The 25,248-nt window shown below is 40.5% G+C and overlaps 9 protein-coding genes across 9 annotated transcripts; 6 read left to right on the top strand and 3 right to left on the bottom strand.

Annotated features, from left to right (window-relative positions):
* Positions 1-744: 744 nt before the first annotated feature.
* Positions 745-3,846, top strand: SS1G_14407 (hypothetical protein; the record flags this gene model as incomplete). Its single annotated transcript, XM_001584588.1, has 9 exons — positions 745-1,069; positions 1,129-1,229; positions 1,281-1,332; positions 1,386-1,706; positions 1,758-1,923; positions 2,319-2,496; positions 2,549-3,189; positions 3,366-3,463; positions 3,644-3,846. The coding sequence occupies 9 exons, from the start codon at positions 745-747 to the stop codon at positions 3,844-3,846; spliced, it is 2,085 nt and encodes a 694-aa protein (XP_001584638.1).
* Positions 3,847-4,463: 617 nt separating this feature from the next.
* On the top strand, positions 4,464-5,564 carry SS1G_14406 (hypothetical protein; the record flags this gene model as incomplete). Its single annotated transcript, XM_001584587.1, has 3 exons — positions 4,464-4,570; positions 4,799-5,097; positions 5,146-5,564. The coding sequence occupies 3 exons, from the start codon at positions 4,464-4,466 to the stop codon at positions 5,562-5,564; spliced, it is 825 nt and encodes a 274-aa protein (XP_001584637.1).
* Positions 5,565-5,972: 408 nt separating this feature from the next.
* On the top strand, positions 5,973-7,167 carry SS1G_14405 (hypothetical protein; the record flags this gene model as incomplete). Its single annotated transcript, XM_001584586.1, has 2 exons — positions 5,973-6,001; positions 6,177-7,167. The coding sequence occupies 2 exons, from the start codon at positions 5,973-5,975 to the stop codon at positions 7,165-7,167; spliced, it is 1,020 nt and encodes a 339-aa protein (XP_001584636.1).
* Positions 7,168-8,208: 1,041 nt separating this feature from the next.
* SS1G_14404 (hypothetical protein) lies at positions 8,209-9,962 on the top strand (the record flags this gene model as incomplete). The annotated part of the gene is made up of 4 exons (XM_001584585.1): positions 8,209-8,410; positions 8,473-9,473; positions 9,634-9,712; positions 9,769-9,962. The coding sequence occupies 4 exons, from the start codon at positions 8,209-8,211 to the stop codon at positions 9,960-9,962; spliced, it is 1,476 nt and encodes a 491-aa protein (XP_001584635.1).
* A 2,639-nt stretch (positions 9,963-12,601) lies between these two features.
* SS1G_14403 (hypothetical protein) lies at positions 12,602-13,828 on the top strand (the record flags this gene model as incomplete). Its single annotated transcript, XM_001584584.1, has 1 exon — positions 12,602-13,828. The coding sequence occupies one exon, from the start codon at positions 12,602-12,604 to the stop codon at positions 13,826-13,828; it is 1,227 nt and encodes a 408-aa protein (XP_001584634.1).
* A 582-nt stretch (positions 13,829-14,410) lies between these two features.
* Positions 14,411-15,134, bottom strand: SS1G_14402 (predicted protein; the record flags this gene model as incomplete). The annotated part of the gene is made up of 3 exons (XM_001584583.1): positions 14,411-14,699; positions 14,878-14,903; positions 14,973-15,134. 3 exons carry the CDS (start codon positions 15,132-15,134, stop codon positions 14,411-14,413), a joined length of 477 nt encoding a protein of 158 aa, XP_001584633.1.
* A 3,434-nt stretch (positions 15,135-18,568) lies between these two features.
* SS1G_14401 (hypothetical protein) lies at positions 18,569-20,337 on the bottom strand (the record flags this gene model as incomplete). The annotated part of the gene is made up of 2 exons (XM_001584582.1): positions 18,569-19,853; positions 19,916-20,337. 2 exons carry the CDS (start codon positions 20,335-20,337, stop codon positions 18,569-18,571), a joined length of 1,707 nt encoding a protein of 568 aa, XP_001584632.1.
* Positions 20,338-21,729: 1,392 nt separating this feature from the next.
* SS1G_14400 (predicted protein) lies at positions 21,730-21,879 on the top strand (the record flags this gene model as incomplete). The annotated part of the gene is made up of 1 exon (XM_001584581.1): positions 21,730-21,879. One exon carries the CDS (start codon positions 21,730-21,732, stop codon positions 21,877-21,879), a length of 150 nt encoding a protein of 49 aa, XP_001584631.1.
* Positions 21,880-22,347: 468 nt separating this feature from the next.
* Positions 22,348-22,614, bottom strand: SS1G_14399 (hypothetical protein; the record flags this gene model as incomplete). Its single annotated transcript, XM_001584580.1, has 1 exon — positions 22,348-22,614. The coding sequence occupies one exon, from the start codon at positions 22,612-22,614 to the stop codon at positions 22,348-22,350; it is 267 nt and encodes an 88-aa protein (XP_001584630.1).
* Positions 22,615-25,248: the final 2,634 nt, after the last annotated feature.

Genomic DNA, 25,248 nt, shown 5'->3' with positions numbered 1-25,248 from the left:
AACTGTAATGACTGTAATAACAGAAAGACTGTATAAAATATTCAAGCAAAGTTTGAATCAAGAATATCTTAGTCGGAAGACTACATCTTATATGGAAGAGGTGACATTCGGGAATACTGATTAACATTTTGAATAATTGATGCAATCACAACATTAGTAGTACAAAGGATCAGGATTATATCTATTATTATTATGTTTCGATTCCAATCATGATATGGATGATTAGAAATCAGAAACGAAATGAAAACATAAGCAGAATTCCACAAAAAAAGCACAACTATCGCTTATGTCAGATGGTTCATAAGTATTCTGGATGACATACTGAGCAACTGCGCCTCAAGCGATTTAACCTTAAAGATCCCACAGTATGACAAACTTAAGGTTTCTCTCGCTATTCCACCATTTAGTTCTAGAAGAAGGATGAAATAGGATGAAACTGAGGCCATATGGTAATCACTTGGCACAGCTCTTTTTGGGTTGTGGGGAAATTGTATACAGTGAGCAAACGAGCTGTTCATGTACTGATATAGCAGAGTTCTATGTAATATAATTTTCCACCCTCCATATATATCTATCCTTCCAAGTAGTCAAGGAGAGTTTTTCATCAACACACCCATTTTCCGCATTTTCGCTTTTGTAGCAATTTTCTGTCTTTACCTCGTATCATCTACATTCGTTCAGCATTTTCAACTCTCATTTATATCCCAAAATTTTGGATTCCTTTGAAATACTTTGAAGAACAAAATGCAGCTTCTACCATATCTGTTAACAACAGGCCTACTTGGTCAGGCGATGGCTGTTAGCATGAGCAGTCGCTTTACCGTTTCGTCTACTTGTTCGACCTCTAAGGTTGATGACATGTTGACGGAAACAATTGACATGGTCAATAATGCAATTCAGGGAATTGATAGTCTTCTCAATGCTGGAGTTAAGCTCAACCCTAATGTTGCCTCCAGCGAAATAAAATCCCTTACGAAAGCTGCAACCACTGCTTGGGGAGTTACAGAACCTAAATGGTGGTCCTATTCATTAAACACAGCTGATATTGCTCAACTAAAAGCAGCGCAAGGTATGGATGGATTGCTTTTTGAAGCAGAAATCAATAAAAATAAATCTAACATGATATAGGAAATTATCAGAAACTTTATGCAGCTTTGCACTCCGGTACTGGAATGACTGCAAACCAGAACACATTATTCTGTGATGATTCGACACTGAAATGGACCACTGTACAATTGCCTTACGCAGAGTAGAGAAACAACAACTAACAGTGTCCGCAGAAAGCCATCGATATCTTCCCCGATGGTGGTACCATGACAACCGAAGAATACTGTAAGTAATAAATAGACAGCACCATGAAGGACTAGCTAATGAATCATCCCCAGTCAAGGCTCAAGGTTACAGTGACACCAGTGTTGTCAAGGGATTATGGAAAGACCCAGACCACAAACGTGGGAAAAACTACAACTTCATTATTGACGAATATAACGGAGGCCAAATGTGTGGATCAAAGTCTGCTGAAGCAATCACATACTGGCAAAGCGGAAATATGTTCCTGTGTCCCAATGCATTCAACAGTGCCAACTACAAAACTAGCTTGAAAAGCATGAGGAGTTCGACAGCTCAAGTTGTATGGAATGATGTTCGATCACTTCCTGGAACTTTCTTGCATGAAATGATGCATTTCCTTGACTTAAAACCACATGGTAGGTCTTCTCGTTTTTGGATTAGCTAGATCTTGCTAATAAGAGATATAGTCACCGATCATACAGTTACTGGTGACAAGGGGGGACAAGTTGCAGCTTATGGTTTAATTGCAGTCTGGATGTTGGGAGGTCAAGCTGGACAAGAAACAGTAGACAGATCGAAGGCTTTAACGAATGCTGATTCTTATAATGTTTTTGCCACAATGGCATATCTTCAGTCGGCAGAATTTATAGGTTAAACGAAAAAATAGGAGGAAATGGGACGTAGGAATATGTAGGAAACGAAACCATGTAATGTTCATTTGTTTTCCAGTAGTTTTTGCCACAGATTGCTATATTTCCTTACCATAAAGGCGGTGATACGGTTCTCTGTGAAGGTCGAAGAGCGCGTTTTCTTTAAACAGGGGAACCGTAGAGCACTGGCGCGTGCTAGTGCGTCGACGCTCTTATATATATTTCCTATCCTATCATAGATTCTACACAGAAATAATAATAGAGACCTACTTCGAAGAAAGTACTTAAGCAATTAAGAAGGATCAACACGTACTAGACTCTCAACTTCAATAAGGTTTCCCCGAGCAGAGTCGGGTCCCTTACGCATAGTGGAATTAGGAAACGAACTAGCAATCGTGTTAGAGATCCTGTCACTGGTAGATTTCGGCCTCAAACCAAGCCCAAACCCAACGCTCAGCCCAATTATCAGCCTCCAAATTCACCAACAGTTCGTATCAATGCCCAGGAGTCTGACTTCATATCCAGAGAACAGTATGATGTGCTACTTGATAAGTTAGTATGTTTCCAAAATGATTGAATATGGATGGAATCTCTAATGATTATCTTAGCGACGCACAAAAGAGAAGTACTCCGAGTTAAAACGAGACAAGTCGAAATTTAAGCGAAGAGAGAACGAGATTGTACGACACAAACGGGAAGTCGCCAGACTCACTGAATATGGCGAAGACGTTGATCGACAAATGCAGGAACTTGAAGATAGATTAGAAGACCTTGAAGAAGTCGAGGAGCAAAATCAGGAACTTGAAAAGAGAGTAGAATATCTTGAAGAGATAAAAGCAGAGAAAGAGAAACTAGAGACCAGAGCTGAGCAGCTGGGGGACATGGTTTGGGAACATGGACTTGAAGGAAACAGCGACTTACAATGGTCAGATTCAATCAGAGATGAATTACAGACCGCCTTTCAGGACCGACGTTGGAACTGTTATACCAAAGTGAAGGTATTGATTGTTCGATGGGCTTCAGATGACTTAGGTGTTTCCCAAGAGATGAGCGATTTAGCTAGCGTTTTCAAGAACTCGTACAACTTCGAGGTCGCGCAATATGAGATACCTGATATCAATCCAATAAAAGCATTACTCCGCCGCGTTTTGGATTTTATAGGAGACAATTCTCCAGACACCCTTCTCATTTTCTCGTACCATGGTCACGGTGGCTTTCATGATACGAGGCACGACCATATTTGGTCTGCGTAGGTGTACTCCATGACATTATTGCTCTTCCAAGCGAACAATAGTATAGAACCATAGAGAAGGAAAGTCCTTGCATGCCTTCCAATGGCATTCAGACTCTACTTGAGGAATCCGAATCAGACGCTATTCTATTTTACGATATGTGTCATTCTGCAGACACCGCCATGACACTTAGCCCTTCGGCAAGAAGTGTAACCGAGCTCATCGCGGCATGTGGATTTCAAACAACTGCCCCAGGAGTCGGCAACAACTCTTTCACATCCGCACTTATACGTGAATTATCTTCAGCTGCAGCACAAGGAGCTTTATCTATTTCTGAGTAGTACAACCGAGTACTTGCTCGTTTGAGAAATACCAGAAAACGTGATAAAAATACAACGCCTATTCATTGCACCTTGATATCCGACGGTGATCGAACATCTGTCATTCTAAAACCTCTAACCCCACTCCTAGCCACCACGTCTTACCAAGATTCTGGAAACTCGGATGATGAGAATATAGTGCACCATATTGGACTTGTGCAGAAAAGATCCGATAGACTTTACGCTAAAGGATTGTTAAAATGGTTGTTGAAGGCCCCATCTAGTATCCTCGACATCGAACTAAACCACATTCAACAACGACCCTCATCAGATGATGGTTATGGATCTCAATAAAAGTCTTTAGTAACACATCCAGCGATAAAGGGAAGGCCATAAGATGGGAAGGCAGTTCGTAAGTTAGTTCAAGTATCCAAGAAATCGATATCAAGCTTGATGCTCAATCGTAGGTCTGATCTTGAGATGGCAGCAGTGCGTGGCGCACTAGTCATACCGTCAAAATATCTTGAACTTCATGTTATATCCTGATATTTCTTTCAGTGTTTTCTGCTTGTCACATATGCCACCTTCTTGACAGTTGTGGTTGGTTTTTCTGGATTTAACTTATCAAAGTGGCATGGTTTTGCCTCGATTGTAAGATTAGTAACGTTATGAAGGAGGGGTTTGTACTCAGAGCGTTCCATGTGCAATCTTGGCTTTTTCAGAGACATAAGATTGCTTCCTATGACACCTTCCCGCAAAGTGTGTTGTTTGTAGATGAATGTATCATAAACCAATATCAGTTGTCAGCCTTTATAAATTCTTACTGAACAAATGTTGATTCACGTGATTCATGCTTTTGGTCTGGCTTTACAGCCCAACTAAACCTGTGACCCTCCACCTCCAGGGTACAGTCAAACCAAATAAATCCATCAACCCAACCATGGCAGATAATACACGACAAGACCGTGAATATGGCCGCAGAAGACATTCACGTTCCAGGTCGCCTCGGCGACATCATTCGCATTCTCACCGAAGACGATCACCTCATGGTAGCCACCATCGAAGCACACAAACTGAAGTAGCACCAGAACCTCTACCATACAATTGTAGGCCGATCACGAAACATGATTACGACTCATTCAAACCAATGTTTGCATCGTATCTGGATATTCAAAAAGGCATATTTTTGGACGAATTGGGAGACACAGAAGTGAAAGGGAGATGGAAGAGTTTCATAGGAAAATGGTAACCACGAATTCTGGCTCTGGCTTAAGAAAGTTTTGGAGTTTTGGCTAACATGTCTGAGGAATCGTGGAGAACTTTCAGAAGGTTGGTATGATCCATCAACCTTGCGAAAAGCTCAAGAATCAGCGAAGGAATATGAGGATGAAATCGCTCGAGAATCAAATCCAATCCAATCCCACGAGCCTTCCTCGAGTTTTACAAAGCGCGAATCCGAATACGATAACCCTGGCAGAGTGGAAGATGATGAAAATGATAGCGATGATTCCATAGGTCCAACCTTGCCAGGAGAGATGAACAAAGTCAAAATGAATAGGCCTGGACCAAGTATACCAAACATGGAAGATCTGGAGCTCAAGAGAGGTATTTGCACCGAACTCTGAGTCAGGATGGTCGCTAACTATGTCACAGAAATGGCTGTTGAAGATCGATTAGCTCAGCGCGACGATATAAGGTATGAACGAAGAATCGACCGCAAAGAACAGAAGGAAGCACTAGACGAATTAGTTCCTCGGGCCGAAGCTGGAACGCGGGAACGCCAATTGGAAAAGAAGAAGGAAGTGAATGAAAAGATGAAGTCCTTCAGAGAGCAATCTCCTGGTGCAGCAGAAGTTCCGGATACTGAATTAATGGGCGGTGATGATGGGATTGAAGGATTCAAGAAGAAGAAAGAGGAGTTTGAGCGGAAGAAGAATGAGAGAGAATTGAGGAAGGAAGAAATAATGAGAGCGAGGCAAGCTGAAAGAGAGGAGAGATTGCAGGAGTATAGGCAAAAGGAGGATGGAACTATGGCTATGCTCAAGGCTTTGGCGAAGCAGAATTTTGGATGAGAGGATGAGAACAGAAGACAGGGTAAACAATAATACACCTTTTACACCTTTAGGTAATCAATGGTCTCCCACCCAGTCAACAAAACAAGTTATTTCAATATCAGCCTTTTCGCAAGAATATTGATTATGTGAACCACGTTTGGGGGAAGTTCGATTTAGCCTCGTGCGCAGCCTTGTGAAAGCCGAGTCGGATAAAATAAATCTAACGACCACTTCAATCCCGAACCATACAACTAATTCCGCACGTATCGACACGATTTGTTCCAAAGAATCTGATCTATTGAGCTGCGAAAGAAAATTGACATTCCAATTATCTCAGAAGTTAATCAATTACTGTATGCGACAGGAATAAGAAATAGCTGGTGCGAGCGGGGCTATCATTATGGAGGTCATCAGGAGGAGGACGATATGCAATGTCCTGAGAGGCACTCGATTCCGTTGTTTAAACGGAATCAATTGTCGTTTTAATCTAATCCATCGCTCCATAAACACAACTACAGTTCGAGCAGCGAACCAGAAAGCCCAGATTCCGAAAAAACCTTCCAGGCCGCAACAGCAATACAAGTAGAGCTTCATATTCAGTTACTACGGATTCCAACTAACTCGTTGCAGGACTCCAAATGCAAGACAACCTCTAAAGCCAGCTCCACCTCCACCCCCTCCACTACCGAAACAGAATCCACTTCGAGGCAGGAAATTCGCATTGATAGGAAGTAGTTTTGCGGCCCTTATATTTGCCGGCTATTCTTCCTACTTATTTGTGTTACTAAATAAGGAACCGGCCGAATCCTCTGCATCCAAGGTCCAAACTGATGTCTCAAGTCGTTATGATACCATCGCGTCTACATTTGACTCGGAAGTTGATTGGACAGAATGGAGTATGGGAATTACGAAAATGCGCAAGGAACTTGCGCAAGAAGCATATGGAGATGTACTTGAAGTATCCATTGGTACAGGCAGGAATTTAGAGTATTATGATTGGGATTTCAAAGGATTTAATGGCGTTGGAAAACTTCAAAAAGTAGGTGGCATTAAGAAGGGGAAAGTCAAGAGTTTTACGGCTGTCGATAAAAGTGGTGAAATGTTGGAGGTCGCCCACGAGAAGTTTTCATCAATGTTTCCAGGAGTCTTGGGTGTGAGATGGATTATTCAAGATGCTGCGGAGAAAATACCTGGCCCCCCTCGAAATGCAAATGAAACAAGCGGAAGCAAGGATACAAAATATGACACCGTAATCCAAACTATGGGGTTATGTTCCGTTGCCGATCCGGTAGGGCTGTTGAAGAATCTGGGGGAGTGTGTGAAAGAAGATGAGGGGCGCATATTATTATTGGAGCATGGAAGAGCAAAATGGGATTGGCTGAATAGAGCGTTGGATAATAGCGCAGAAGGGCATGCAAAACTTTTTGGGTGTTGGTGGAATAGAGACATGGGGAAGATTGTCGAGGAAAGTGGACTTGAAGTTGTGAATATTAAAAGACGCCATGGAGGAACGACCTGGAGGATTGAGTTAAAGAAGCCAAAAGCCAAAGCGGAGGAGAGCGGCGTGAAAGTTACGATAGAAGAGAAGATACAGGCTGCATCGAAAAAGAGTTGGTGGTAAACACTTATCGACTGGGCCTTCAATTGCACTCCTACTAAACTACTGCACCATCATATCAACGACCTATCAAATGTATGCATCGGTTACCGCACAGACAGAAGGCGATATCACGACAATCATCCGACGCTTCAAAAGGGTTTTTTTTTACCCATGCTGCATGCAGTATCTATTATCTCTTATGGTTCATTGGTCGTCTATCTAATCGTCTTTTTCTCAATCCCGGAAACCATGCTCAATCAAAATTTCTGGAACCAAATGAAAATCGAATCAAGTCAAATTTATAAATGAAACAACGAGTACCACCTAAATTTGGCACTCAACCCGGGCCCTTTCTACCTTTTTCCAGTCACGCAGCGAGTAAAGATCAGCAAAATATCCAATGGACGCCCATACGCCATGGACAGACATCATGCAGTATCCCTTGTCCGGCGATCCCGCCGATGACGTCCATGTGTTTGGAAAGTTACGGAGTATAACTACAATTGACATGAACTTACATGAACCACACGAGTCTGGATATTTGCATATTTGCCCCACGTCAAAAGGCTGTTCATTCATGCATTTCAACTCTACCACTCATTTATTCGTTATCTTCACCCTCACACCATTACAACATCACATATTCTCATATCCAGCTATCACGTGCCAGGGGTCTGGGGTCTAGATAGGACTTTCCCCGGCCGGAGAGTAACGTTAAGGCGACGGGCAAGTGGATCTTGACTAGGCAATTTACAGGATCCCGTGTCAATGTGGGACTAAAATCTGTCAAAACACAAATCCTTTTACATAACAATTTTCTTGACTTGCTACAAAAATCCATGTCGATCTTTGGAAGCCCTTGACTATTTGCATACTGTCATATTCTTATCATTTTGCGGGGTTTCTACCTTGTACTCCGTACGTACGCGGTGGGTAAAGTATTATCTCTTTCAATTTTAGATAGTAGAGAAATATGTGAGACATCCCTCTTTTTATTCCCTTCTTCTTCTCTCTAAAACATTCTCATCCTCTTCATCCTTTTCTCTTTCATATCAAGTCGCCATGGCTCGACATGCAAATGTTGATGCTGATGCAGCTCACTTGGCTGCCCATGGCCATGTACAAGAACTAGAACGTAACTTCTCTTTACTATCCATGTTAGGTCTTGCATTTGCAATCCTCAATTCTTGGACTGCTCTAGCTGCGAGTTTAAGTGTAGCATTACCAAGTGGTGGACCAACCTCAGTACTTTGGGGATTGATCAGTAAGTTTAATTCCACGTTCTATATTTCGTTCATGGACTTGATACTTATTGTGAATTCAAAGCTGCCGGAGTATGTAATTTATGTCTCGCCGTCTCTCTTTCCGAATTTCTTTCTGCCTACCCGACAGCAGGTGGCCAATATCATTGGGTTGCAGTTATAAGTTGGAAGAAATATGTTCCTATCCTCAGTTGGATTACAGGATGGATCAACGTCGCCGGTTGGATCGCACTCGTCTCATCAGGTGGTCTTCTCGGCTCGCAACTCATCGGCGGAGTCATTTCGCTCATGAATCCGGACTATGAACCACAACGCTGGCATCAATTCCTTCTTTACATCGGATACAACATTATCGCTTTTATCATTAATGCTTTCATGACATCGCTATTACCTCTTATTACCAAATCGGCATTTATCTGGTCAATTCTTGGATTTGCGGTCATTAGTATCACGGTCTTGGCGACAGCATCTCCAGAATACAACGACGCATCATTTGTCTTCACCGACTTTATCAATAGCACAGGCTGGCCCGATGGAATTGCATGGCTTCTTGGTTTACTCCAAGCTGGTCTTGGGCTAACTGGTTTTGACGCCGTCGCTCATATGATTGAAGAAATTCCCGACCCAGGAGTTCAGGGTCCAAAGATCATGATTGGATGTGTCTTAATTGGTGTATTCACAGGGTTCATTTTCCTCATGGTTCTTCTTTTCGTGGGAGGTAACGTCAATGATGTTATTGAAAGCTCAGCGGGTCCATTGCTCCAGATCTTTTACCATGCAACTGGTAACAAGGCTGGAGCAATCTGTCTCCTCATCTTCCCACTTGTTTGTCTTTTATTCGCCACCATCTCTATCACTACAACTTCCACGCGTATGACTTATGCATTCGCTCGCGACAACGGTCTCCCTTTCTCAAGAGTGTTCTCTAGAGTTCATCCAAAATTGGCTCTTCCCCTAAATGCACTGTATCTTACAATGGCATGTGTACTGCTTTTCGGACTCGTCTTCTTGGGAAGTTCATCGGCTTTCAATGCGATTGTTAGTGCGAGTGTGGTGGCTTTGGGGGTTAGTTATGCGATACCAGTTGCGGTTAATTGTTTGAGGGGTAGAAATTGTTTACCAGAGACGAGAGCTTTCAAGTTACCGAAACCGGTTGGGTGGATTTGTAATTTGGTGGGTTCTTTACTCTCCTCTTTTTCTGTGACATTGACTAATCAATAAATAGGTCGGCATTGCATATGTAATGGTAACCACGGTTCTATTCCTCTTTCCTCCAGAATTACCCGTTACTGGAAGTAATATGAGTACGTTCACCCTATCTCTCATCTCACTTTCTACAAAACTAATACGCTACAAACAGATTACTGCGTAGTAGCCTTCTTCCTCGTCTTCGTCATTGCAGTCATACAATGGTTCGTCGACGGTAAGAAAAACTTCACCGGTCCAAGAATTGATATGGAAGCTATGCAGCACGGTGAAGTGGTGGGGATTGCGGTTGGTGATGAAAGTAGTGGGACTCCTAGTGCGGATTTTGGGGAAAAGGGGGTTAAATGAATGAACGAATACATGAATTGTATTGTATTGTAAGAATACTACGCATTAGACATATAGATTAGATGATACACTGTACATACACATATGTACAGATAGAAATAATTATGATTTTATGAAGAAAAAATCTGAAAGTGAACCGTGGAATATGAACATTGCAATAAAACCGTGGTCAATCGGATGCCGAGAATACAGATAGATGGGTTATGGATAATGGATAGGAAGAAAAACAAGAATACGACGGCGTGCTCCCGCCAAGCCGAGGATAAAGGCGGTAGTGCCCGAAAATGTGGGCTTTAGGTTTTCTTCCAGGGGTTCAACGGTCGGGAGGGTGGGAGGGAGGGTGCACTGGTGTACTCGTGCGTGCTGTCAAAATTCAGAAAGTATAAAATTTCGAACTTTAAATCTGTATTGAGAAAGAAGGAAGGAAGAAGGAAAGAAGGAAGGACAGGGAAACAAAAACGCTTGAAAATGGAAATGGAAATGGAAATGGAAACGGAAATGGGGCAGTCTGATTCATAAGAATAGTTTTATATTTTTGTTGCCTAGAGTACCGAGCGGTAGTGTTCGGAGTTTTATCATTCGATTTGATTTGTGCTTGGTGCTTTTAGCGCTTGAGTATAGACTAATTACGAAGTAGAGCTACGGAGTAGGAGTTTTAGGTGTGAGCCGTTGTAACCTTGTGGCCCATGAGCTTCGTGAGTAAGTTCGAGAGGAGGGATGTTGTGATTTGACTTGATTTGAGGCTTGGAGGTTTGGAGTTTTGAGAGTTTAGAGGCTTTGAGAGCTTGGTTTTGGTAGAAAGTTGTGAGGGGTGAGAGGTGTGTGAGTTCATTAGTGGTAGGGCTGGGGATGGATGGTTTGAGGGATGATTTGGGAGAGGTGGGAACTTCAAGGGGATGGCATATGTCGATAGTGAGATCATAGGAAGGATTTGCTGGATGAGTTGTGTAAAATGGCTGGAGATTTTGTGGTATGGGGAAGTAGGTACGGAGAGTAAGGGGTATGGGGGAGATTTGGTTGGATGGCTAGTTGTGAAGTGGCCGGGGATTCTACGGTGGAGGAGCAAGTAAACTCCCCAGTGGGAGGAATTCGGGGAGCACTAAGAATTTTGTATGTGTCGGCTATGGTACGAGTCGACAAAAGGTGAGTAGTGGCTGGCGTAAACTTGTTCTTGGAATTGCAGCTGAGTAACTAATGTCGGCCAATTGATCATTCACTTGCTTGGTCCTAGGAAAAAGGATATTCTACTTCCGAGGATAGGAGTACTGAATATCTCTCGACGTCCAGCTGGCATCATGTCGGATCACAGCTTGGACAACATTGAAAATCGATTAAAGCAGGCTATGTCAAGCTTGCTCAAGTCATGATGTTGACATCCACTCCTGATCTGGAATATTACCTTATAGAAAGAGTGTGGAATTACTATTTCCGCTAAACTTTACACAATGATCGAGAACTCAGCCAGTAATGCGGAGAAAGAGGGGCTGTATCGTCTAGTTTATATTAGCGACCACAGGAGCGGAAATTTCGGGCTCTCATTTGTGGTAATGCCGTAATTTTTGGATCAACCATCAACAGTGTTGCTAAAAGAGTCTGAAAATGGCTCTACCCTGCTTATTATTGGTCCCATTTATTGGATTTTTGCCAGCGTAACGACCTCATATACTCGGTCATGAAGTTGACCTTGATGAGGAAAGTATGGCTAGCCACTAGGGAAAATGTTGCAAAATTTCCCTAGCTTACAATAACAGAAATAGATATTTTTACCCTTGCGAGCCCGTCTTTCCAGTACCTTCCATTCATTTGCCAAATTCCCATTTCTAATGCCAAGGCATAGTGGGATGCAATTACTCTAGGACTGAGAATGACTGCTTAGCTATCAAGAGTGAGTCAGCACCTCAGACACACCGTGGTAAAGTGCTGTTAATATGGTAACTCTATATATTGAGAGCACACTGGCAGCTATGAAGTGAACGTAGAAAGACTCAAGACACGGGAGCCTGAGCCATTCATAGTAATTACATAGACCTCCACTGGAGTTTTGTTGTTAAAGTGCGTCTCTTCATTTGATGGGTCAAAATAACATGTCCTCGGAAGAAAAGCTGCGTAGGTTCGCAATATGTACATGATTTAAGGAAGTATCTCGTAGGACACTTTTCGTCCTGCTTGAGAAACCGTATTTCGCAGTTCGGATTCAATTAGACTTTAGAATGCCTCTAAGAATACGTTCAAGAAAATTGAAAATGGCGCTATTAGTGGCGAAAGAGAAACTATTCTCAATCTATAAACAAGCTCAAAATAGTCTTGTAGAGATATTGTGAGGCTCTTTCAACATTGCTCGTCTTTGGTATATTAATGCAGAGACTATTTTGCAGTATTATGTGAAGAATACTTTCGGCACAAAGCTGCTGTATTGCCACTCATGAATGAGTTGGTTGCTCATTTGGATCGTGACGTTGTATTGAAGTTAGAGTTGGCGTCATGATTCTAGCCTTACGGTAATTGTAGCTGTGGTTTTAGCGTTCGCTAGCCTAGAATGATGAACATCAAACGTCCTTCCACCCTTTCAATCACGACCTCGACCCTTTAATGTAAATTTAATCAACACCACCTCTTAGTTTCATACAAACACAATCAAAATGGACGACGATGATGATTTCGGTGCAGATGCAGATTTTCTAACAGCTCTCGCACAAACCCCCGTTTTAGCTTCACCTGCAACCCGCGTTCAACAACCTACCCCGCAACGCGTTCAACAACCAACTCCACAACGTCTTGATCGCGCACCACCAGCGAATGCCTCCTCAGGTCCCAAAGTTGTTCAACCAACACCACAAGCGATTGCATCGAGATCTTCTGGTTCAACGATCCAAGTATCACTGCGACAGAAAGGCAACCCAATACTGACAAATCTTAAATCCTTTCCATGGGAATACTCGGATATTCCAGCAGATTATGTCCTTGGAGCAACAACATGCGCACTCTTCCTATCACTCAAATACCATCGATTACATCCCGAATACATATACAATCGAATAAAGGGTTTACAGGGTAAATACAATCTACGAATACTTCTTACAATGGTTGATATTGGGAATCACGAAGAGAGTTTGAAGGAATTATCAAAGACAAGTTTGGTGAATAATGTTACCGTCATGTTATGCTGGTCTGCTCCGGAGGCTGCAAGATATCTTGAGTTATATAAGAGTTATGAACATGCAAATCCTAGTGCTATCAAAGGTGTTGAAAGTAAGAGTTATGGAGATAAAATGGTAGATTTCATCACAGTCCCAAGGAATATTAATAAAACGGACGCTGTCGCATTAGTTGATGCATTTGGAAGTATTAAGAATGCTATCAATGCAAGACCAGAGGAAATTGCTGTTGTTAATGGTTGGGGAGAGAAAAAGGTCAGAAAGTGGTGTGGGATTGTTGATGAACCATTTAGAGCACGAAAGGCAGCCCGCAGAGGTTTGAGTAGTAGGGAAACAACGGAAAATAGTGCAGAGAGATTAGAAGGAGTTTTAGATCGTGCTATACCTCTTAGTCGTGTTCCGTTGAGAGAAATGAGCTCTTTAGGAGAAAAATCTACTGACTCGTCACATCGGAGTCAAAGTCTTGCAAAGGAAAGACAAGATGATTGCACAACAGGCGATGACGATGAAGAAGCGTTAATATTAGTCGCTCAGCAAGAAGAAGATAGATTGGCCCGAGAGAAGAGAAAAGAGATGGCGAGAAAAGATGATGAACTTAGTGGAGGAGTCGCCGCAGCTTTAGCAAAGTTACGTGAAGAAACACTGAAATATTTGAAGATTATATTCTATTACCATTTCTTCATCTACAGTGGTGTATGTCTAACCCGTTAGATGACATTTTCTTACTCTACATGAACTCGGAATCGACCTCGGAACATATTTTGCTGTGGAAAATGAACTGCTGGTTGGCCTATCCTTCTATTTGGGCTAATATTATGACTCTCATGTCCTGATACTTAATATGCGCAACCGTTCTATCCTTACAGCGCTGCGTTGCCTTTAAGCTCGGGTCAGTTTTGAGGATTTCCTATGTGAATCCAAATGGTGCGACAGGCCTTCTAGACCACATTCAAATTGATATTCCAGTAGAGACTATATTTTGGGGTTGGAAACTAGAATATGGCGTTTTTCACAATAACCTCAATTTACCGGCAATGAAAACGATGTAGAGTATATACGTGGGCTAAATATTCCATACTGCTAAAATGTCAAATTTGACACCAATCAATTTCGAATTGATCTATAGGTTGGACTATGGTATCTTTATAAGACCTTCCTCCCATTATAATGGTTTTCATGGTCTTTTTTTGCCGATATATCTTTTCTTTTATAGAATTTTTGTTGCATTCTATAAGGAGGGTCTTGATTCTATAAGATGGAGAAGGCTTGTGTATTTTCTTTCTCTTCAGATGCTTAACCTTTCTTCTTCAATTTCTCTTTCTGATCAAGGCAGTCCTTAGTATCTTCATCGTCTTTAGCGCCTTGTTTACTGATATCTTCTTCCTTTTGAATGTTTTGAGCCAATATATCCAATTCATGTATCTGAGGAAAGGAGCCCTTATTATTCCAGGGGAAGTCAAGTGGAACAGTATCATTAACATCCCCATTCCTCAACCCTAGAGTTGGGATCATACGCTGGGGTATAAATCCATCTAGGAACTTTTCCTCAAGATAAAGTAGGGGTTTAATGTTAATTCCTTTCCTAGTAGTGTCTTCATATTCTTTTTAGCCTAGATTTGCCCAGTATGTTGTATCAACTGGTGATATCTAGTCATCGTTAAAAAATTCATCTAGGCCAATCTGACCAGCTAATATAGTGAGATTTTCTTTATCTAGTCCAGATTCTGTTTCTTTGGTGAGTCCTTACATCTATAACTTACTTATCTTCGAGATGACGCTCAATGAGCTTTCTCGTCAGTGTGTATGCTTTAGAATAGAATTCTTCTAGAAATTCATAGTTCTGTTTCGTTTATACCTTGTGCTGCGAGTTAGACCCTTTATCAATATTAAGTTGTCCTCCATTTATACCTTGAAAAACTGTGGCACAATTCTCCATCACCTCTTCCGGTCTCTCGAAGTAGTTCGAAGATTCATTCCTTATAATCGACTCCTCAATTTTGCTTAATTGCTCTCCCATGAGAAAAGTCTTTCGTCGAGAGCTCTATATCCTGTACTCGGTCGAAAACAGTTGGGGGAAGCCTTGCTATAGGTAGCTCAGCCACTAACTCGTCGACCCTTGATCCCTATTGAACAGAGTTGGGCAAAAGGTAGGGTATACCAGAGGTAACCCAGAGTAATCCTATATTATCCTACTCTACCTTTGTAGGGTAGGGGAATTGTCTTATGAAATGTTCTAGATATTAGAATATCCATGAGTATTGTAAAAGAGGTTGATCGAGATACGTGCGTCTTGATAGCATGCTATGAGGGGTAGGGTAATGAGAGGTAAGAGCTGATTAGATTAATATATTGTAAAGGTATTATGTATAGAGAGGATGGATTTCATAATGGGTTTGAGTTAAAAGGAAATAAATTTATAGAAAATATATGTATATAAAGGTTGATCAATATTTAAAAAAAGAAATAAAATTCTTTTTTTATATTTCATTATAAATAATTATGTAATTGAATAATTAGAAATTATTATATTGTCACGATTCATTAATTCACGTGACCTCGAGGACCTTTTGGACCTTAGGGTCCCAAAGGTCCTCAAAAGATGATATAGGGTATATAAACATTCATTTAGTCTCGTAGTTAAGGAGCTTTGTGCTCAACTTAGTTATCAATTAGTTTACCTACATTCTACTTGATCTAGTAATGACTTCACTTCCAAGTGAAGACCAGTGATAAAGCCTTAACCCACAACTACCAACCAGACGAAACCTTAGGCAGCCGCTGCCTCCAGTATAGTATCATTACATATATCCTTAATTTAATAATTTTAATTCTTTTATAATATATAATATTAATTCATCAAGATATTTCAACAGTTAGAATAATTGAAAATAATTTCAATTGTAAATAATAATATAAAATAATTATTCTATAAAATCTTTATAGTATAAAATTATCATCTCAGGGCTGGGCAAAGGCTAGGGTTAATTTGAGGTAATTTGGGATATATCTAACCGAAAAACTATTTTATTAAAACTCTATAAAGTAGGATAGCCACCCTAAAGAGGTTAAATACCCTGGGTAGAGTATGGGTGCCTAGCCCTGTATTACTCTATAGAGGTCAAATGTGCTGGATACAGGTATAAATCTCCATCTCTGTTATTGTATAAATATTTCTAAGTCATAAACATCTCAATTATCTTTTAAAGATTTCGAAAACTTGTTTACTTTTTGTATTACTTGATCTGATATAGCTCCTTTTGGACGATCTTTAAAGATATCGTTAAATTTGATCAAATAACTATATTGAATTTCTTTGATCATTTAGTCTTTATGCCCCTGAACAATATGTCTCTGGTTTTTTCTGGAATCGATAGTAGCCGAGACTAGTCGAATGTAGAGTTGTTGATGAACTAAGTTTTTTCGACTATTATGTCAAGTTAAGTCTCCTAGCTTTTTAGAGTCTTTAAATGATCTCGATCTTTCAATCATTCGCTTTATTTTAAGAGGTTGTTTTTTTCTTAAATTATTTTATAATCTGATTTTGTTAATCAATTAATTAAATTCATTTAACTAGGCTATCTTGTTTATAAGCTCCTTTGTGTCTTGATTTTACTTATTATTTCATTTGTTCAGATCTTCACGACTTTTGATGACCTAGTCTTTTTAATTCAATTGATCCATCCATATAGGCATTTGGATTTTTTAATCATTCAATTCTCACTTGCCACGATGTATTTTGCCTTTACCATCGTCACTTTTCCATTGATATCCCTCTCTAATAACTAGTATAGATCTTCTCCTACAAATAATAATATTATAATTTGTTAAAGTAAATGGTTCCTGCGTAGCACATGCACAGGGCACTAGTCCTATTAGGACTAGATTGAGAAGCTCTCTGTAAGAGAGCTTTGTACTTTTATAGAACTTAGATAATATGTGATTCATATACAAGACCAATACAGCCTTAGTTCTGCCCTATTAGCTTCCCACTATTCCCTCTGTAAGGTCATTCCTTTTAACACTTTATTATATTAAAAAATACAAGAGTTAATTAATTCTTTTATTGTCAATTATAGATATTATATTTATATTTATAAACAAATTTCTGTTTTATTGTTTTTTAACAATATCTTTTTTAAAAAGTTGTATTAAAAATGTTAAATTCAATCTTTGTAAGTTTTTTTTATATCTCTTCTTCCTCTTCTTTTTTATCTCTCTACCTCTCTCTTTATACATTCCCCCTTTCCTTTCCTTCTCTTCATCTACCTCTACCTCTCTCCCTTCCCTTCCATTTTTCCTTCCCATTTTCCCCTTTCTCCCCCTTTCCTCCCTTCCCCCTTTTTCCCACGCCTACCTACCTACCTACCTACCTACCTACCTACCTACCTACCTACACACGCGTACTGAGACAATCAGCCACACTCGGGCCGATCGAAGTCTTAAAATATCATTCATACATACATCAAGAAGAGGTGGAGTCGATTCGATCCGACTAGGCTAGGCTAGACTAGACTAGACTGGACTAGATAGATAGATGATTAGAGAGATAGATACACATAGACAGATGGTATACCAATCTTTCAAAGGTAATACGAAAACCTCAACTTCAAGAGAAAATAAGATTATTATTGCATTCAATGAATTCATTCATGGATTCATTGTATATAAACCACTTCATTTCCTTCATCCTTCATCTTCAATCCAAATCCACCATCTCATTCCTCACCCACCCACCCCCAGCATAGATACAAAAAGCCAGTTTTCGCTCCGGCTGCGCTCCCACTCCCATCTCCACTCACCCCAACACACATTCCCATGAACATAAACAAAAACATAAAACATAATAAATAATCTATAACCCAACCCACAAACCCTAACCATCCATCCCCTTTCCATTCACCCACCTATCCATTCCTTCCTCCAATCCATACAAATATGTAACCAACCACCTTACTACCCCCTACCCATCCATTCATCACCCCGCTAAATCCACCCTTCCAATAAATCCAATCCCCAATTAGCCACAAGGCCAAACCAGGCCCATACACCCAATCAAATCAATATAAACATAAACACCATGCTTCCGAGTCAATAAGGCATCGATACCATTCATTCATATCATCCATCCCTATATCTTAATTCGAACTCCCTTTCAACCAAGAAAACGCCATGAACCCCAAGAACCCCAAACCTAGTCATCCATTCATGACATAGGTACACCTGAAATAAAAGGTATCGCTCAAAAACGCCTTCAATGCATTCCCTTCCTTTCCCTCACGCTTTTCATCTCCGTATCGCCAACCTCCAATAATTACTTCCCATCGCTTCTCATCCTCATAAAATGCATCGCATCGCATCCATCCTTGATGTACGAATCGCTTTTTAACGAGATAATAATCATCGTGCTCTCCAGGGGCAGGTAAAATAACTCCCCTCCAAAACAACGACTTATCAATCCGAAACCGCTCCTGCATCAATAACTTCGGATCCATCCGTTGCATTTCCTCCAGTTCTTCCTGATTCCCATCCTTCCATTTCATCTCTTCCGTCCTCCTTGATTAAATCAAGTAAAGCCAAACTGTTTTTCTTAATCCTCTCAGGTCTATCCACAATACCTCTCTCTAGAATGGTAGCTTCAGCTGTTTTGGCCCAAATATCATGTAAATCAGGGACATTCTCCACCAACAACCTTAATTCTTCTCTTCCTAATGGACGCATCGGTGGACCTGCTGAAAGACTAGTTCTCCATACCAAACTATCGTCCGATGTATTTCGTCTGGCGGCTATACAATTAGGTTTAACACAAAACCATTCATTACATCCTGAAGAATCATGACCCGAGTTATCCGGTGGAGGTTGAGCCATAGGTTGTGGAGCCTTCTTTCTTCCCAGATGAGTAAATTTCGACATCTTGGATTTTGGTGTAACAGCGTTAGGTTCGACAATAGGTAAGCGACTACTCTGTAAAAGTCCATACCATTGATCGACAGCTGCTCTCCTCGCATTATATCCTTTCGTTTCCCAAAATCTTTGAGCTTGTCTTAGTCCTCCTACGGTCAAGATGGTCGCATAAACTTCATCGGGTGGTCGATCCTTCAAGTAACCTCTGATTGACCTTTCCACTCTTCCAACATAGGAAGGAGGCCTTAAACGACGAGAAAACGATGACATGAACAGAGGAAATACTTGATGAACATGTAATAATGTTCTGTCATCATACATACTCATGACATAAGATTCGAATGGATTAAGCGTATATGCTAATCGTGTTAAAGGTGCCCCACGTCTTGCAAGATGTTGAGCGTATATATTGCGGTAGGTTTCGAAGAAATGGAAGATTGTGAAGACAAGTGGGATTAATCGTTGACGCATTCGTTCATATTGTGGTTGGAATTCCGCCTTTTGAGCTTCAGTCGTCCTTAAGAATATCTCCTTTCGAGCTTGTAGAGAGATCATTGTAGATAATTTCGATGCAACATGTAATCGATGCCATATTCCACCCAAGTAATGTAAATTCAGATTCCCAGGGTCCGGTAGAGGATATAATCGTATGGTATAATCGGGTAATGTATGTGCTGCATGGTATCTTGCAATCGGTGCTTCATTCAACGTAACTAAAGCATGAAATGATTTGGAAACTTGTCGTAGGTCAAGTATTGTATGGATTGGTAAAGGTGCGATGATTTGAGCTTGTAATTCGTTTGGGAGTGCCAGGAAGAGATCAGAGAGAGTGACACTATGTCAGATTAGCAATTCATCCAACATTCATGAGAGAAACATGACTCCTTTCAAGGTTACCTTTGTCTTTCAATCCTTTCCACAACTAATCCCTGGTGGGTTTCGGCAATCGACGGAGCTTTATGTGTGATGTTAACTTTTGATCTTAAAGCGCCCAATGAACCACTAAAACTTGGTCGACGTTGTGTTCGTAGTGAAGTGAGGTCGTGTCCAAGTGAACGTTTCCTTTGATCGCTAGGTCTTAAAACCAAATTCTCATGATTCGCATTTCGTTGCCTTGATGGTAGGTTGAATGTAGCTGCTTCCAATGGCGATGGCTCATGAGTAATGATAGGGACCGTCGAAGGACCAATTTGTGCATTGGATGTTGTTCCCGTGGCTGATGGCGAAGCTGGAGTCGATCCATTGTCATTCTCATTAATTTGTCGTAATTTACTAAAGTATCGCTCGGAAGCGAATTCGGTGATGTGAAGTGGTTCCATCTCTTCCCCTACGTTTGGTCCCTTATACCAATAGGTCGTAGAGTTGAAGTTCTTCGTAATTGATTAATCATATCAAAATTTATGGACGACACTCTTCGATGGGGAGAGTCGCCCGGGTTGAGTGGGTTGTGCTGAATTGGAATAAAGTTGAGAAAACGACGTCGCACGATTGGACCTCATGCATTATTGAAAATGCAGGCGAAGTAATGATAAAGCCAACGATGGTAAGAAAGGATATCGAATGACGGCAGTGTACCTTTGATCGGAATCGAAGAATTATCGGAGCGATGGTTGTTGAAGAGTGAAGCGAATGAGTCAAACGGACTCCAGGTCGAAGAATGAGGGATTGGGTGAGATGGGGCGGGGGGAGATGGAGATAGAGATGTAGTTGGAGTTGGAGTTGGAGTTGGAGTTGGAGTTGGATGGATGTACGGAGTACGAGGAGTACGAGTAAGGTTCTTGGATGGGGGTAGGGGTCTGGTAGTTTATAGTACAATTGGTAACAGACTAGTAACGGACCAGTACAGACCCAGTACGGACGGAGATTTTTCAATTAAGAGCGAGATGATCCGAATTAAGAAATATTTCTCTATTGGGGGCCAAGAAAAAAAAAGTGTGATTTTTCGATGAATTGTGATTCTGTCTTTGTTTGATGTGACTTGACTCTTGAGTGTGACTCGGGAGAGAGATGTTGATGAAGAAAGGGAAGTACAATATCCGTATTATTCAACCACAAAATCAACATCAACCAGAGATTGATTTAGATTTATGATTTACCCGGTCGGTATGATGGCTGATTTGATAAGATAAATTCCTCTCAGATCAGAAAATCACCATGAAGATATTTCCTTCCTTTTCTGTCATTCCTTTTCCCCTGTTTCTTTTTATATGTATTATTTTCGTGATGGTTTAGGGGATAAAATGATAATCGTAGGTAGAAGATGTTGTACTTTTCCCCTTGCACTCGGAATAGATATAGAACAAATGGAATGAGTAGATAGGTAGGCAGAAGAGGTACAATAGGTAGAATCAGGTAGGATGGACAACAAACGAACGACACGAATGAAAATCTGGAACCTTTTCTGAAAAGGAAAGATTAATAAGTGTGGCGGATGAGATGGATGAGGTAAAGTCCTTTTTAGAAGAAAAAGGGTCGAAAAGAGGTAGGTAGACACCTAGTAGGTATGTACTAAGTAATTCGGTATATCGGGTGAATTAATGAGGAATAAGATGGGGACTGGGAAGTGATTGGGAAGTAAGTGATTGGGATAGACACGTTTTCCCCTTGACCTTTTTTTATTTTCCTTATTTTCTTAGCTATTTCATTGTGACTTAACTAGGGTAGGAAGGAAGTATGGAGTAGCCTCAAATCGGTAGAGTAGTAATACCGATATGGATATTGAAAATGCTACCCAACGAAATAATGAAGCCGAGCTGTTGATCATATTGAAAGAGGTTGTTGATAAGATATTGTATAGACGATTGGAAGTAGAAGTAGTACTAGATATTATAACTGATAGGGAAATGTTGGAATGTGTTTGAATTTGAATATTATAAGTAAATATATATAATAAATAATAAACAAAAAACAAAAAACATTTAATTATTTTATCTCTCTGCTTTAATTCCTCTATTTATTAACCCTATCTTCCTTCTTTTCTCTCTCATTAATATAATATAACATCTCTCTTCTCTTCTCTTCTCCCTCTCATCAATATAATATACCATCTCTGTTCATTCCTCCTCCTCCCCTCCCCTTCCCTTCCTCACCTCATTCCTCAATCGGCCCAATTATCCAACACATTCCCTCCAATTCGTCCAAATCCCAAGCGTAAACCCGTAAACTTCTCAATTCCAGGGTCTTATAATATTATTTCCACCAAATCCTTATACCCACTTTTAGTTTAGTGCCGAGAATCGAAAGGGACCTCTCGGTCGGCGTCTTTATGGAGACTCCACACACACAATTCTCTCTCTGTGCGCACTCCACCGATTTTGTATTGTGGAACCTTAAATCCGGTTAAAGTAATTGGAGAATGATGGAAGGGAAGGAAGGTAGAGAAGGAAAGGAAGGTAGGGAAGGAAGGGAAGAAAGAGAGAAAGGGAAAGAGAGAGAAAGGGAAAGAAAGAGATCTGATCATGGATGACGGATGACGACGGCTGCATTGATGAGAAATACTTGATACGTGACTGATGGAATGATGGAATTGATGGATGGGTGGTATATGGAGAGTGGGGAGGATGAAGGAGGAGAGAGAATTGATACCGGTAGATCATGGTTTGTGCCTAGGTAAGATGGATCTATTCTGTTGTCCTCCTTTTGTTATCATGTATCTACCTAGGTCCGCTATGGTTGTGAAGTCGTATCTATGGAGTAGAGATTAAAGGAGAAGATATATTTAACAAGTCAAGATGTACTTACTATAAATCATGACTACATATCATAGTTCTCCATTCAAAAGCCAGATAATAAATAATCCATCATCCTTCCTTTTCTCACTATCAAAAAAATAACCATCATCTTTTTACCAAGGCATTAATCCTTATCCATCCATCAATCAGTATCAGTGTGCCACCCACGGCTGTACCGAAAATAGACAGCATAAATCATAAATTCTTCCGTGGTTATCCCCGAGCCCAACAGGATCAGCAGAATACTCACTTAACATTATCAACCAAATCCATCTGCAAAGGATATTTGACCGAGATGGTGAGATGGGAATGCGTGAGCTATCCATGCTGTTATCCATGCTGTTATCCATGCTGTTGTCCATGCTGTTGTCCATGCTGTTATCCATATGATGGTTTTAAGTTACTCAGTAGTACAACATGTAGGAATCAGATCGGTCGTTTGGTTTTGTTTCATCATTTTCTTCTTCTCATGTACCGATGGGAGTACAACATATCATTGTTGTTTGTTGTTCTACATACTTGTCTTATCGGAAACATTCCTATTCATCGAAATGATAGAAAATTAATTTTCATCGTTACTCCCGAATGATATCGTTTCCTTTTACTCTACTGTGATAGGATAATCACATCTGTCGGTACTTAATAGACTCATTCATAAGCTTACCAAATATTAAAGTCCATGTATCCATTTCTATCCGACTAAATTCTACAATGCCTTGATTCACACCCCGTTCCTCATCGTGACATCCACCTATTTAATATATTCCCACATCTCCTCCCCCCCTTACCCACGGAGAACCTTTCCCCAAACCCCAAGCTATCGGCAAACTTACTCACCACAACCCTACATCTCATCTAGCATTTCACACATTTACCTAGTAGTACCTACGGAGTATTGAACATCTAGACCCTCTTTCTCCTCCATCTCAACACTGGCTGCTCAAGTGCTCCATAATATCTTCACGTCAAAACGCCTTCCAAATGGTGGAGAAACGACACAGAACATCATAATGGAGAATCCCTTCCCAAAAAAAACCCACTCTTTCCCACACACATGACATTCCTAAATTTCTACGCCGAAATGGGATCTGGGGCAAAATCAAAGTGTGGATTTCCCCATAATGATGTGAGATTGAGACCGAAGCCGAGGATGTTGAAAACGATGAAGCTACGACTGATGTGAAATTTTTAAATGTTGGGTAAAAATTCAAGGTGGAAGGTTTTCCGGGAATGCATACTTCCCTGGAGATTGGAGAAACACAGGTTTCATGCTTGTTTGCTTATAAAGATTGAACCTTTGGATATGATATGATGCGGCGATGCATATTCTAGTTCATGCGATATGCCGTGAAAGAAGGTTGATAGATAGATATATACTTCACGTCTTTAACCATCAACTACCACCATTCGAGGATAGCTACATGAACAAATACGATAATTGTAACGTTGGTCATATGAATTGATATCTCCCAATTGGACGATTATACCTATACAGATACTAATCGATTCCTTCCCAACCTTCCACTTTCCTCTTCTCAAGAACAATCAAGCAATTAGTGCTATCGATATCCATATGTTCTCTTGACGTCTAACTACCTACCATCAATCATCTCCCACTAAATAAAATATGATCCAACATACTACAATATTGGAAATAAATCAATCCCCCTTCGGCATTGAATCTTTCTTTTCCGTTCGCTCATATCTTTCAATGAATCCCAATCAAAATTAAATGTAACAACAAATCAAACAATTGGCCCAAAAAGAGAAAACTCATTCGGCCCTATTCTCAAACCTACATTGGATTTTCATCCGGAACAGCAAAACGCAACTGAGCGGCTGATTTACTGCTTTACCCGTTTCTAGTATTGGCTTGAAAAGTAGTACTTGACACTTAGCTAAGATGTTTAAACACATAAGGAAAATAATAGGAAGATCTTGATATGATAATAAAACTTCATTATAAATTTTTGATCGAGGTTCTTGATCACTGGTGGAAGTTTTGAGGGGACTTTGAACAAGCTAAAAGATGAAACGAGACGCGACTTTGCGTAGCTATGTACTGTACTCTTTTTTTTTTCCTTGGAGACACCAAATGATAGGGAAAAAAAGAAAAGAAACCTTGGAATTCTTTAGAATGAATGAATCAGTCATGATGAACAATCCGGCCCCATTTCCTTGTAAAGTCATTGCCAAGCCATTTGGGGAAGTGGAATTTGATGGGGATGTGATGGAATGGATGGGATGGATGGGATGGGATGGTTTATTGTCAGCAAATTGATAATTTTTCATATGGCTGCTGTACGAGATTGAGTGCGGACGGAGTATGAAATGAAACAATACCTAGTACTCGGTCAGAATACGATGTATGTACGGAGTATGTATGTATAATGTGATGTGATCGATGATGAACTCGGTGTATAATATCACACAAGTATAGCAAAGGATATATAATTTTAATACTAGAGTAGTCGTATGAGAATGAAAAGATTTCATAGT

The sequence above is a fragment of the Sclerotinia sclerotiorum genome, genomic scaffold (assembly GCF_000146945.2).
Source record: "Sclerotinia sclerotiorum 1980 UF-70 scaffold_33 genomic scaffold, whole genome shotgun sequence".
In the NCBI taxonomy this organism is placed as follows: domain Eukaryota; kingdom Fungi; phylum Ascomycota; class Leotiomycetes; order Helotiales; family Sclerotiniaceae; genus Sclerotinia; species Sclerotinia sclerotiorum.
The sequence above is the reverse complement of the archived record's forward strand: the minus strand, read 5'-3'. Positions and strand labels throughout refer to the sequence as shown.